The following is a 13,409-nucleotide window of genomic DNA, read 5'->3' as shown; positions in this document are numbered from 1 at the left end:
GGAGCTCCACGGGAAGGAGAACCGCCGGAGAGCACCAGATCTGGCCCAGGAGATCCAGAGCTCGACTCCAAACCAGCAGAACACCGAAAACTAGAGATACGTGCAGAAGCCTACTACTACTATGTACATGGGGGGTTCCGGCACCTCTCCTCTGCCATCTCCGGCCGGCTGCGCCGCCGGGGAAGGCTCGGGATCGGCCCGGCCTTGCACGGGAGACTCTCAAGGAGTGGGGAAAAGAAACAGAGAGTGGGGGTGAGAAGAACCCATCCCCCGCTATTTGTGATGGAAAAATAGTAATCAGGGAAGGAGGCCTGGGGCCGTCTTTGGCATTCTATGAGAGAGTGTTGGCTCCTCCCACAAGAGGCCACTTTGCAAGTCTCCTCCATGTCCTGGTTCCGTTCCGTTCTTCTCTCTGTACCGACTCAAATGATTGATCACACTATGTTGGTGGCATGGAGGGCTTGGCATGAACGGAATGAGGTAACTTATGACAAACCAATTTCGTCTACGGAGAGTTCGAAGAAGTTCCTTTGTAACTATATGAAGATTTTGGGATCAATCAAGGATACTCCAATTGACCAAATGTTAAAAGGTAAAGGGCTGATGCTGTCAATAGGAGTTGAGCCAACAACGCCGTGTTCAGTAAAGCAACCATGGGATAAACCTTGGCTTAAACCCCCTTCGGGTTGGGCGAAGTTGTCGATAGATGGTTCTTTTAAGATTGATAATGGTTCTAGTACTGGCATGGTATTACGCGACTCTACCGGTTCAGTAATTTTCTCGGTGTGCCGCTCACTTCTATCATGCGAACAACCTCTTGAGGCGGAAATTCTAGCTTGCCTAGAAGGCTTGGAGCTTGGGATGCTTCATACTTAGTTGCCAATCATGGTTGAATCGGATTGTTCCTAGTTGATCTCAGCGATTTCAGCCAAGGACCAAGATCGGTCGCCCTTTCTTCATAGTATCTCTGAAATTAAAGAGTTAGCTAGTGGTAGTAGAGTTTGTAATTTTGTAAAAGTAGACCGTAGTCAGGCCTTGCTAACATGGAAAGGGCAGAGCACATCACACAGTTTTGGCTCGGATCAGGTCCTGAGTGTGTTGCGCAGACACTTGTTGATGAGTCCCTTGTAATCCTGTCTGATTAATAAAGGTCTGGTTTTACCCGCAAAAAAAACCTTGTAAGTAAAAGAGAACAAACGGGATGAATTTGAAATTCAAGTCCTTGGTGTGACTATGTCTTCATCGCAGAGGCGGGCAGCACTAGACGTTACTCCCTCCGTGCTAAAACAAGTGTTATGGTTTTATTTAGATGCAAATATATCAAGATCTATTTTAATTATAAACATAACTATATGTAGAAAAATGGGCGAGACACTTATTTTAGAATGAAAGGAGTACATTAGTGTCACTTAGACTTCTACCTTCTTGTTGGTGAGCTCACTTCACGTAGGGCCCGCTCAATAACTCATGGTGAAGTTTATCACACCTAAACAAATTTGCTCGAGGTGGACCCAAGGTGGAGCTACGTTGGGGCCGGACTAGTTGTGGTCCACCGGCTCACTTCACGAAGGAACTAGAAAACCATCTCGTTTATAAACAAACTATATTTTGTATTTCGTTTACTTTTCTTTGGTTCAATAGGAGCACCATATTATTAAGAGGGGTGATTTTAATGAGTTTGATGGGGGATGATCTTAAAATCCTATATACACATCCCACCACCAAATAGATCCACCACCACCACCAAATATCTCCACCATATTTAGAGGAAGGTAATATACTTCGCTAAAGCTTTTTTAGGGCGTCTGGTTTTGTTCTGATTGGAACGAAAATTTAATTGAACTGGATCGGTTTAAATCGAATAAGACTAGAAGTGAACTAGATTGCACAACACGATTTCAGACTGGCCTGATCCTGGGCCGGTCTTAGGGCTGGTTAGACCAATTTAAAACTGACCGCTCTATTTTGCTCCAAAGAGTAACATTTTCTATTAGACTATGAAGGTCACTCTTTCTTTCATGAAGTGGTAGGCTGACCAAGCTAAGATTCTTTTCTCCTTTGCTCTCCCCCCATTCCCCCAACCATACTCAAACCCCTTCGGGGGAAGGAAAGAGGACGTCCAATATATGATCCCACCCAGCTAAAAGTGATTCTCCCTTGAGTTCATCGTGTTAGCTTATTACTTTTAGGTTTGTGGGAAACCCTAGACATGTAGGTTCCCCACAAGCTGTCAGGTAGTAAATTTGCTTCGAGGAATAGTTTGTCAGGATTTGGAGGTAAAGGACTACCGCTACTGATTGAGCTCTTAATTCATGGTGGAGGCTCAAGGTGAAGAAGGTGAGATTTCAATGCGTTCATGAGTCCTTTGTGATAACCGGCAACTCCGCTCTTCAACGGTGACATAGCTTCCTCCAAGCAAGTGAACACCGGGATACATCTTGATCTCCACGAGCCTTGTTCAAAGTGTCGTTGAAGGTATCTTGTGATGTGTAGTTTGATGAGAATAATAGATCCTAAGCGGAGCGAATTGTTCAAAATGTTGTATGTGATGCCGGTTCTTCACAAGTAATAAGGTCAATCGAGCTCAACGTCGGGTTGAACCCCATACCTCAACAAAATATGAACACATTTCTCAAAAGGAGACTTCTATCGAAGAACTAGCTACAAGCCCTAAACCAAACAAGAAAGATCAAGGAGAGAATAACACATAAAATATGCCATGAAGTGCCTCCTACGAAGCATTTTTTTCATCGTCAGCTCGACCACAATGACCATCACATATATTGAGTTGGTTTTATAGATGTTAATATTATTTTTTTAAACTTTGACTTTCAAAATGTGTAGACGTCTTATATTTTGGAATGGGCATTTTTCTCAAGATGATATATGATCCAAATATCCAATGATCCATGAGGGAACTTCGAAGCTCTTCGTCAGATTAAAGAGAACATTATTTTTGGCCTCGTAGGTTAATTTACTGAACTCAATTCGCATTATTTCAAATTTCTGCATAGCTACCAGAAAGTTGTATCTAAAAAACCATCCGATGCCCAAGTTTCTGCTGAACTTTGTTGACCATCGCTCCAGTGGGCCCAAGTGCCAGAGAGGCACATGTACTAGAAAGCAGTGCAACTAAATTCCGCTCTAAAATTGAAAATAAAGTAAAGTTAGATGATGTTGAGTCAGTTTAATTTGCATCCGTAAACTGTAATTCCGCTTCTTTTGATCAGATTATTCGTGCTTGAAACCAACGGTCCACTTTGTTTGAGATAAGAGCAAAACTTAACTCAGCCATTAATAGACAGAAAAACCTTCGTCCATAGATGTATGTGTACGCTTAAAATTATTTACATACATCTAAATTTTCACAAATCTAAGACATCTAAAATTATTTAGAGGTAATACTTTTTTTCTTCATCAAATTAAATATGCCCGCTCAAAAGATCATCGTGTGAGCGGGGCTATGGCCACACGTTAGTGACAGTTGGATACAGTACTATTTTCAGGCTGGAGCAGATGCCAAGAATTTGTGCACAAAAATGCCATTGCCAAGAAAATCTTGCTATGCAAGGTCTCAAGCCGTCAACACATACGAGATTCCACACTATACACAATGTTTTGCACAATGGGTGCAGACATCATTTCACACAGACTTCTCACATCGAACTGAATTTCTTAAGCCTAACTGCTACTGCACTCGAACTATTTTTGCTTCCTGTTCATTCAGATCATATACTTTACCCAAATGGAAGAATCTTGTTACAGGGTAGTCAAACTGAAGGTAAGCTGCCTCCTTCAGTTGCTGGAACAATGCATTTCCTTCACATCAATGTTACAGTATTCTTCTTCTTAGGTACCTGATCAAAACGATGAGCCATCGACGTATCTGCATATTCCTGTCTTCCGGTCATTCTCTCATCAGTCTTTCTTGAGGAGATCATAGAACACCGCAGGCTTTCTGTGGTTCTTGCTGCAGGCTTCCTGATTGAGTCAGAAGATATTTGAATGATTAGTATCTGAAAGTCTGTTTCGTCGAAACAATGGAATGAAGAAATTTTCATTTGAACTTGCTTTTTTTTTCAGGATTTCATGTTAAAATTATTTTTTCGGGATTTGGAAAAGAAAAAGGGCGGAAGTATTTTGCATTTTCACTGTTTCTTTTGGCAAAGAGTTGCTTCTCTGAACAAATCTTGCCTGCATTGCGAATGCGATGTGGAGCAGAGTCGCTTCAGACCACGGTCTGCCGATGAACTGAAGCCCGATGGGTAGCCCGGCCTTATCCTGCCCAACCTGGCATATTGTTTTGCTAACACTGTTAACTTGTCACCTCTTACGACATTGTGCAAATTCTTTTCTGAAGATGGTAGAGAACATGTTCAGAATATGTTCAGATATGTGTGTTACCATGATAGTTATCGCTGGCAAACCGAGGAAGTTCCCTGCTATCGAGTAGCGAATCAACGCAGCTTTGATTGGAGAAAACATAGCACCGAGTTAGAAAATTATTTCGCCGCACAAATATTTAGGAAATTAGGATAGAGACATGGTGCTACTCATGCAGTTGCTGGATGTTTTTACTGAATTCTGGTTAGTTAGAATTACCTCCATTTATGTAGTCGAGTTCTCCGGTCTTTAGCGCGTCATCTTGTAGTGCGGGGGCAGTCACACTGCACAAGGGGTTGATAACCAATTATGAACACTAGAATTTTAGTAAGTATTCTCAAAAGTAATGAAAAATGAATAAGTAAATACCCGGTCATTGGTGAAACGATGACATCTGCTGTCTTGAAGATTTGTTTGTGGAAGAACATCTGACGGTTCCTGAAAAGTGAAAAGCACAGTCAGATACTAGGAACGAACCATCAATAAACGTTAACCAAGCATTCCGTGTTAGCAACAAATTAATCACTACTCTATTGGTTAAAGAGACCATCTCGCAGAGTGACAGCGTACCGGAGTCTTTGTGAGTTGAGGTAAGCCCTGCTGCTGAATGAACCATAGACACCCAGCGCAACTCTCACGTCCCACCCGATCTCGGACCTCTTCCTGTTATAGTTCACCGGGCATGTTAATTCAGTAAGTCAGTTGATCCATATGTTATATGCACAATTCAAATGCGTAATAATACAGTAAGTAGTATGAGCTGCTTACAATTTGTCCAGATACTTAGAAAGCGAAGCAGTGCACTCCGAACCGATGGTCACATAGTGCGCGAGCCGCATTTCTTCGATCTCAGGGACCGTCACCTCCAGGGTCTGGCAGCCAAGAAATCATCACAAAAACAACTCAAAAATCCTCCCTACTTGGATCTACCATGGGAGAGAATTGCTGACAGAATTTCTACCACAGGATCTCAGTAGTCTCTTACCTCCCAACCGTACTGTGTGTAGAGAGTCTGAAGAGCTTTGTCACAGCAGGCCCTGATGTCGTCTGAACTGTCGTTAAACCACTGTATTTTATTTGTATTGCAGCGTTTAATTAGCTCATGGTGAATTCAGGAATCTCCCTTGGACTCAATTAACAAATCTTTTTAACTCGAAAGAATCATACTTTTGCAGATTTCGCTAGCTTGACGTTGCTAATCGAGGGCGTGGACGTCAGCAAAGGCAGATTCAGCTCAGGCTGCAAGGGCACAACAGGATGTCAGCAATTCAAGATTCAGTGAATGCTATGCAATTGAAATGACTTAAGAAATAAAAGGCATTTGATATACCCTCAGGTAGGATGGCTGGGACTGGTCAGCGATAGCTGAGTAACTGAGACACACAATGCAACACATTGTTTGTTAGTATTTTTCAGATAATGCATTGCATACTGCAAATCTGAAAAGAAGACAAGTTTGTGTGTGTGTGTGTGTGAGAGAGAGAGAGAGAGAGTGGTCACTAACGCGATGGCAGCATCCTCCACTGTCCCTGCCAAGATCCCCGCCATCCCGACAGTCCAATTCAACGGAAGAACCCTGAAAAACACTCTCGTACAGATCAGTGACGAACGTTTGAGAATGTTGACTGCTCCCACAAGACACAGGTAATCCACGGCAGTTTTCTATAGCACGTAGTGATATTGGTGTTCAGCTTACCCGGCGCTGGAGAGCCGTCCGGCGGTGGGCTTGAAGCCGACCACGCCGCAGAGCGCCGCGGGCATCCGGACGGAGCCACCTCCGTCGACGCCGAGCGCGATGGGGCAGAGCCCCGCGCAGACCACGGCGGCGGAGCCGCTGGAGGATCCGCCGGCGACCTTGCCGACGTTGTAGGGGTTCCTCGCCGACCTGCACGCACCCAGGACACGCTGTCAGCACGCCGCGGCATTTGCTGCGGCACGTGTCCGTGCGCGCGCGCCACGTGGGCGGTAGGCGAGATGCACGTGGCGGCGAGAAAAGGTTCGGCGGAAGGGGACGTCGCGTACCCGTGGTGCGGGTTGATGCCGCTGGTGCCGGCGCCGAGCTCGTGCATGTTGGTCTTGCCGGCGAGGACGGCGCCGCACGCGCGCAGCTGCGCCACGCACGCCGCGTCCGCCTCGCATGGCCTCGCCTTGCCCAGCCACCGCGTGCCCCCCGTCGTGGGGTAGGGCAGGCAGTCGATCTCGTCTTTCACTCCCACCAGCACGCCGTCCAGCGCAGACAAAGGTGCCCCTGCAGTAGTCGAGGTACAAAGGGAAAGGGACAACACATGTGAGAAAATCAGACAAGTGAAAATCATAAGGGTTGCCATAAGTTCTCCGAAGAAAAGAGAGATCCTATATTTTTCACCCAAGACATGATAAAGTCGAATATTTTTTACTCGGTTTTGCTAGTTCTAGAAACTATAGCGCTCGGTTAAGTTCGATTGCATGGTGAACAGTACATATGAGTTGATGTTTTTCAGTTACAAGTGTAGTAGGCTGTTAGATTTGTTTCGTGATTTGTGCGAGTTGCAATATGAGCTGCAACTGATTGACGATACCATCTGACTGTGGACTAACCGCAACCTTTTTCTCCAATGGACTTTGTGCATGCATGAGTTTGATAGCATGCCTCTCATGTCTTTAGTATTGTGGCTGGCAAACCGGCTATATTCATTGCTCCAACAAAGGAGGATGAGTATGTTGAAGACGTATCATTATCCAGATGATGGCGTACCCATTTACATTATTATTTTCATGGAGCATGGCATGGATAATATAGTGTAACAACAATCAACAATAAAATCACCCTCTTTGCGTCTCTATCCACGCTCGCAAGCTCCTTAATAAGGAAGACTTGACTTGTCTAAGGAAGAATCAGCAGCCGGAAAGGTAAGTTTTTAGTTTTATCCCATGATGGACAACTTGTTCTCCTAATTGTTGTGCTCATTAGTTTAGTTGTGTTTATGTTAGTTATCCTTCTTTGAGGTGACTAAGAGGGTCCTATATTTCTACGGTGCGTTGAACATAGAGGAGTCAGGGTCTTGTTGACATATCAAATTTTGGCGGCAACTTACACGGGATAAGTGGATTTTTTTTCCGAAATGGTAAGGGGGATAAGTGGATGATCTGGTTAAATAGTCCAGAGATTATAGGGTGTTAATCTTTCTCGGCAATCAGATGTGCTCCACTGGAAGCTACATGTTTCCGACCATCCTTTGATTAGGTCAATGGATGATGACTTGAGAATAGCAATAAAAAACACTTCCTTAATGAAGTTTAACATTTTTTCAACACTTATTAGAGGGGAATTTTTTAATCAAAAGACAAAGTATCCAAGGGGATATGGATGTTAGTAAGATGTGTTGCTACTGTGATAATGAACATAGTATTTTCTTAATTTTTCAGTCTTTCGTGGCATATTGTTCATGTAGCTTTCAACCTAGCATCACCAAATCTCAAATATGTGTTTGGGGATTGGATGGTTGATGCTAGTTCACGGCTCAAGGCTCAAATCCAGATAGGTTCTTGTGTTTTATATTGAGAATTGAGCTATTTAAACTTGCCACAAATATTTTGTTTATAACACAATTAGAGTTTCCAACTTCCTGTAGGTTATACACGAGTTGGATCAGTATGGTGTGCTCACATTAGCATGGATCAGTATGTTGTGCTGTTGCATATGCATGTATGCAGGCAACCTCTTCCTTTCCTCTGTACGTACGTACTACGAAGCTACACGTCCCTTTCTCTAATTAGACCTTGGCCTAACACGAAATCTCATAACTCTAGCCATAACTCCTGCATGCGAAAGCCCTGATTGACCTGCAATCACATGAGCAGATCACAACTAACTTATCGGTTAGCAATAAATGTGTATCTTCAGGCTGGAGTATACGCTAGTGCAACAAACAAAACGGTCAGTCTCTGTCGACCATTTCTGTACACAGATATTTTTTCTTATAAAAACGAACACAAGCTCAAGCTCGCGTCCTTTCGGATCCATCCACAGCTAAGCTAGGTTCTTAAGGTGCGACATGAACATAACAGTATGATTGTCCAGGAATCACGGTCCAATCTTATATGAATGCACAACATATGAGTTACTCTGCTTCAAATGGAAATGCCTTTTCCATCAGGTGTCTAGTCTACTCTAGTGCCATGGTATATACGAAATATTGTACTGAATGATTTAATATCTTCAGTTGCAGGCAACCGGCTTTCTCCTGTTTAAAAAGGTTACAACGAAGATTTTTCTACATGATTCTATGTCCTTAAACCCTCTAAAATTCCAGCGCTCCAATGACATGTACCCTCTCATAGTGGGAATCAGTCATCTTCGACTGTGCAAAGAGAACAAAAATCCCTTAGATTGTGACATTTTTTAGATGAACAAAAATCCCCTAGATTGTGACATTTAGCATGCTGATACTGTAGTAACTGACTCACATCCCTTCTTTGTTTCGTAGACAACAACATGTAACCAACACCATTCATTTGACCAGCTTCCTTCTCTTTCTCTCCATTCAGTTTTTTCTAGGACTAATCAGTTTTTGAAAAATGAGTTTACCAGAGGTAAAAAAGTGGAAAATTCAGGAACTTCTTGGACAGGTTCTGGCTGTGCTGTGTTCCTGGATGGGGCGTATGTGTAGGTATTGATTGGTTGGCACCAAGTGGGTGTACAGTTTGGTTGGTGATGTGTACATGTCAAAGCAACTGAGAAGGCAAGAATCGAGCGAGATGGAAGGATGGGTGATTTGTTGGTTGAGGAACAGTTCTGCCCTTGCCCTATTATGTCACCATTATTCTTCTGTCTCATATGATTTTGTTTTTGACACAATGCTCTGGTTTATATAATTTTGTTTCTGCCATCATGCTCTGTTTCATGTAAGTCTGTTTCTGCCAGCATGATCTGCTTTAGATGATTTCGTTTGCTCCATCATGCTTTATTTGATGTAGTTTTTTTGCTGTGTAATATAAAGAAATGCAGATTTGGTTTTTACCTCTCTGGTATCTGAGGGTAGACTCTTCAGCCTGCTTCATGATGTCCTCAGGGTCGCAGCTGATGAAGAAGCCCATGTTCAGGGTAGGGCCTGAGGACTCCTTCACTGCAGCCAGGAACCTCTTGGCCACCTGCAAGAAAACATGTCCGCTCATCGACGATGATTCACTTACTAGTCATAAATCATGCAGTACTTGTCAGCAATTCACAGAAGAATGCATCTGCTATCTACTTAAACTTGCACGGCCCTGAATGATTGTTCACTAGCCAAGGACAGTGAATTATGAGGAGTGAATTATTGCGTGAACCTTACACCTGCTGTCAACAGCAATGCAAAGCTAGAACGGACCTGAACAGGTGTGATCTCTCCAGAGCTGTAGGCATTGGAGAAGTCCCTGATCGTCCAGCGTTTCAGGCCGTCGGTGGCGAGCGTCGACTCGAGGCGCTCGGGGAGGCAGCTGACGGCCTCCTGCACGCGCTCAGCAGGCGACAAATCGGGCTTCGTCAGGCTGACATTCTGCTCTGGGGTATCTGCAGCAGCAGCAGCAGTAAAAATGTTTTGTCTGAATCAGATCCACTGAAGAAATAAGAATATAAATTGACTGCTGAAATTAAGGAAGGAATTTGGTGTCATCAGGGTGCTGCAGAACCTTCCCAGCTGTGCGTTGCAGTGAACAGTGGAGTTTCAGGGATCTCGGCCTCGGAGACAAGCTGCAGACAGTGGGTTTATTAAGTCAGAAAAGAAAAGAAAACTCGAGTCAGAGCAGACAGGTTTTTCATGGGATGGGACTACTGCAAGAAAGTGAAGAGGAACAGCGAAATTTCTGTTGTAAAACTGTTTTCACACAGAATTTTTATGAAACTTTAGTGAACTTTACAGTTGAAACCTCGACATGCAGTACGCATGGTGAGCTGAAAATCAGGATGAAGTGGCTGTCGTCTCCCATTGCCAGACAGAAGAAAAGAAGAGAAAGAGAGAGGAAGAACATTAGAGATGTCGCAGTTGCACCTTGTTGATGAGGTTATCCTTCTTGAGGATGTAAAGCAAGACCCATCCAACGATAGGCAGTTCGAGGACCCATACGAAGATCTTCACCAGAAGCCCGGCGACCCGAGGAGCTGATCGGTGATCCCAACAAGGAAAAAATCGCCAGAATTCAGCACCAACAACAGGAGTAACCACGAAATGGGCGGTGGCGACAGGGGGCTGAATCGAACCTTTGACATTGGGGCTGATGTAGAGCTCGCTGCTGCCGGGGCCGAGGTCAACCTCCGCCGCCGGCTGGTACACCTTCGCCGACGAGCCGAAGACACCCATGGCGATTGTGGCAACAACAAGAGGACGCTGCTGGACAGGAACAACAAGAACTGCTTCTGCGGGCTGTCTGAATCTTGACAGGCACAAAAACAAATTGGTGCTTATATACGACGACGAGCGCCGAGGAGGAGGACGACGACAACGAGGTAGGGAGAGGTAATTTCTTGGTGAAGAATTAACCCGAGGGGAGTGGACAAAAGGATAAGTAATGGCAGATTGAAAGCGAGCGATAGAGAGAGAAAGTAAGATGGAGAGAGAGAAAAAAGAGTGTTGGTGTGTCAATCGCCACTGAATCTTCTTGTTGCAAATTTGGCGGGGACGAAAACGGTTGCGTGGTTCCCAACGGTAACTTCCGGCAAGGCGATGATCTGCCTTGTGGATCACATCGATTTTTAAGCTTAGTTATGTAGTATTATCGTATCCTTTCTCCTTTAGAAACAATCATGTCCCTTTCTTCATGTCTGACTTGGCATATACTTTAGCTTCAAAATAGCACTCAGATACGCCATCGTAGTATTACTCTGTTCTTGCGTGTAATTAAGCACTAACTTCAAAGTTATTTTAGACTATAACAGAAATAATATAGCTCGATATAGTGCAAATTGGCCACAAGTATTCATGAGAGAAAAATACAATGTACTACTTGACTTAAAATGATTTCGATATCATTAATTGGTACAGCCGTTTCGCAAGGTCAATGTTGCCTGCATGTTCCATCTAAGAATTAAGAGATGTCCGAATTGCCAAATCAAAGCCTCGTACTTTATCACCTTTCTCTATCAACTACTACGTATACCACACGGCAAAAATAAACTGGAAGCATCCTAAAGTGACTATGATTTTTTAAAGTTGCTTTAGGAAATAACAATACTACAAATAAATACCCAATATAGTGAAAATTAACCCCACGTATGTACGAGTAGAATATGCTTCCGTATTTGAGTGGTATGACTGCGATATGGCTAAGTTGGCACTATATTATTCGCTTTATCGACATAGCAGTTTCCGCGGCTCCAATTTACCTACGTGTTCCTATAAGAAAACGATGTGCAATTGTCAATCCAAGGCTTAGTACTTCGACGCATTCCTCTGTCAACTATACTCGGCACAAAGAAATAAAAAAATACTACTCCAAAAGGACTAAGGCTTCCGTTCCTTACTTCAAAAACCTATGTTTCCAACAGTGAAAAGAGTATTGATTCAAGGTAAAGTAATCACTGGTCGGATGCGTTGCTGACTGGGTATGTGGGCCAAATTCAGTGGCCACGTGATTCAGCTATTAGGTGATTTTCATTCTTGCACTCAAGGAAGACTTGTTGTATGGTTGTATTAGTATTATATTCCAAACAATACCGGCCAGTAAGTAGTGGGAGTACCTAATTTTCGTTAGGGATTCTAAACAAACAACTAAAATTGTTCACTTTTTACTGAATATATTTTGATGTTTTGAACTTAGTAAACATTATCACTACAAAGGAAAATTCCATTCCTCACCCTACACAACAGTTATTCCAACAACTATTGTCCATAAGTAGAGGGAGTACGTAATTTTCGTATCGGGATTCTGAATAAATATCTAAAAATCTTCAATGTTTTTTAACTGAATAGTTTGATGCTGAGAATCAACTTGAGATTGGATTGCTAGAAGGGTGGTGGTACCTCCAACTCACTATAGTTTAAACCCTAGATAGGATTAACACCTGTGTATCTCATAAAGTCTAAATATTCTTTCATGGCACACGGCGATGCCATTGATAACGAGGCGCATGTACAAACTTTCTCAATCTTAAAAATCCCGTCAGCTCCGTTTTTGGAGGTGTTCATAGAGGTATGGTGTGTGCGTTCGTTCATAGAGGTAACTGTAAGCGTGTGTGTGTGAGGACGTGCATTTATACTATGTTTCTCAAAATATAATAGTTTAACGTCTCTAAACTGGTAAAGAATATCACTCCATAGAAAAAAAAATCCACTCCTCGGCCTACACAAAGTTTTATATAAATAAATTAGGCCTACATCAACATATATTAAATGAATCGACAATAAATGTTGTCAACCGCTCTAATATACTATACTATAATGGTAAGCAAGCATGTACGCCCAAAATTCATGACCACAAAAAAGATGTTCTAGAAGCTCATGAGAAAATGATACGGAGGAAAAGGGATGGCAGAAAGAAAGAACCAGCAACAACCAACTATTCCAGCATGCAATTGATGTGCTTGCTTGCGCCATTTGCATCGCATGTCCATTCAATTCTTCTTTTCTCTCTGCCATGGATGTATCTTTGCAAATGCGTGTGTGGCTAACCTAAACCCATTGAATAGCCTTAAGGTTAGGGGTGCATTAACTTGTCGGCCCCCAAATGATTAAACCCTGTTGTATGCTCACCCAAAAGTGAGGCCCATTGATGCTCTTGTACATACCGCTGAGCCTTTCCTTTCATGTCAGGGTTTCCTATTCGCCATTGATTGCATGTAGATCCAAGCTTAGCCTTGATGTAGACGACAAGGGCTGGTTTCTTGGATGTATATATGCAAGCCTCGAGCTCGAGGTGGTGGTGCTCGCTAGTCACTGGCTGCAAGCCTAGGTTACCCATGATGCGTGATTATGGAGGTATTTGCATCTTGTGGTGAAAGGCAACATTTGGCAGCATTGCCTGCCAAACTCGGGGAATGCATGTTGGTGTGTATGTCCACCACCAGAAATGGT

General features: G+C 43.3%; 1 protein-coding gene across 1 annotated transcript; it reads right to left on the bottom strand.

Annotated features, from left to right (window-relative positions):
- Positions 1-3,526: 3,526 nt before the first annotated feature.
- On the bottom strand, positions 3,527-10,970 carry LOC124654161 (fatty acid amide hydrolase-like). Its single transcript, XM_047193190.1, has 18 exons — positions 10,601-10,970; positions 10,392-10,501; positions 10,033-10,093; positions 9,732-9,913; positions 9,384-9,513; positions 6,406-6,631; positions 6,080-6,268; positions 5,888-5,959; positions 5,714-5,756; positions 5,551-5,622; positions 5,369-5,449; positions 5,152-5,255; positions 4,954-5,046; positions 4,753-4,821; positions 4,603-4,667; positions 4,405-4,466; positions 4,195-4,290; positions 3,527-3,981 (listed from the first exon to the last, which is right to left on the bottom strand). Exons 1-18 carry the CDS (start codon positions 10,698-10,700, stop codon positions 3,919-3,921), a joined length of 1,818 nt encoding a protein of 605 aa, XP_047049146.1. The 5' UTR covers positions 10,701-10,970; the 3' UTR covers positions 3,527-3,918.
- Between the last annotated feature and the right edge of the window lie 2,439 nt (positions 10,971-13,409).

The sequence above is a fragment of the Lolium rigidum genome, chromosome 5 (genome assembly GCF_022539505.1).
Source record: "Lolium rigidum isolate FL_2022 chromosome 5, APGP_CSIRO_Lrig_0.1, whole genome shotgun sequence".
Lineage (NCBI taxonomy): Eukaryota > Viridiplantae > Streptophyta > Magnoliopsida > Poales > Poaceae > Lolium > Lolium rigidum.
The sequence above is the reverse complement of the archived record's forward strand: the minus strand, read 5'-3'. Positions and strand labels throughout refer to the sequence as shown.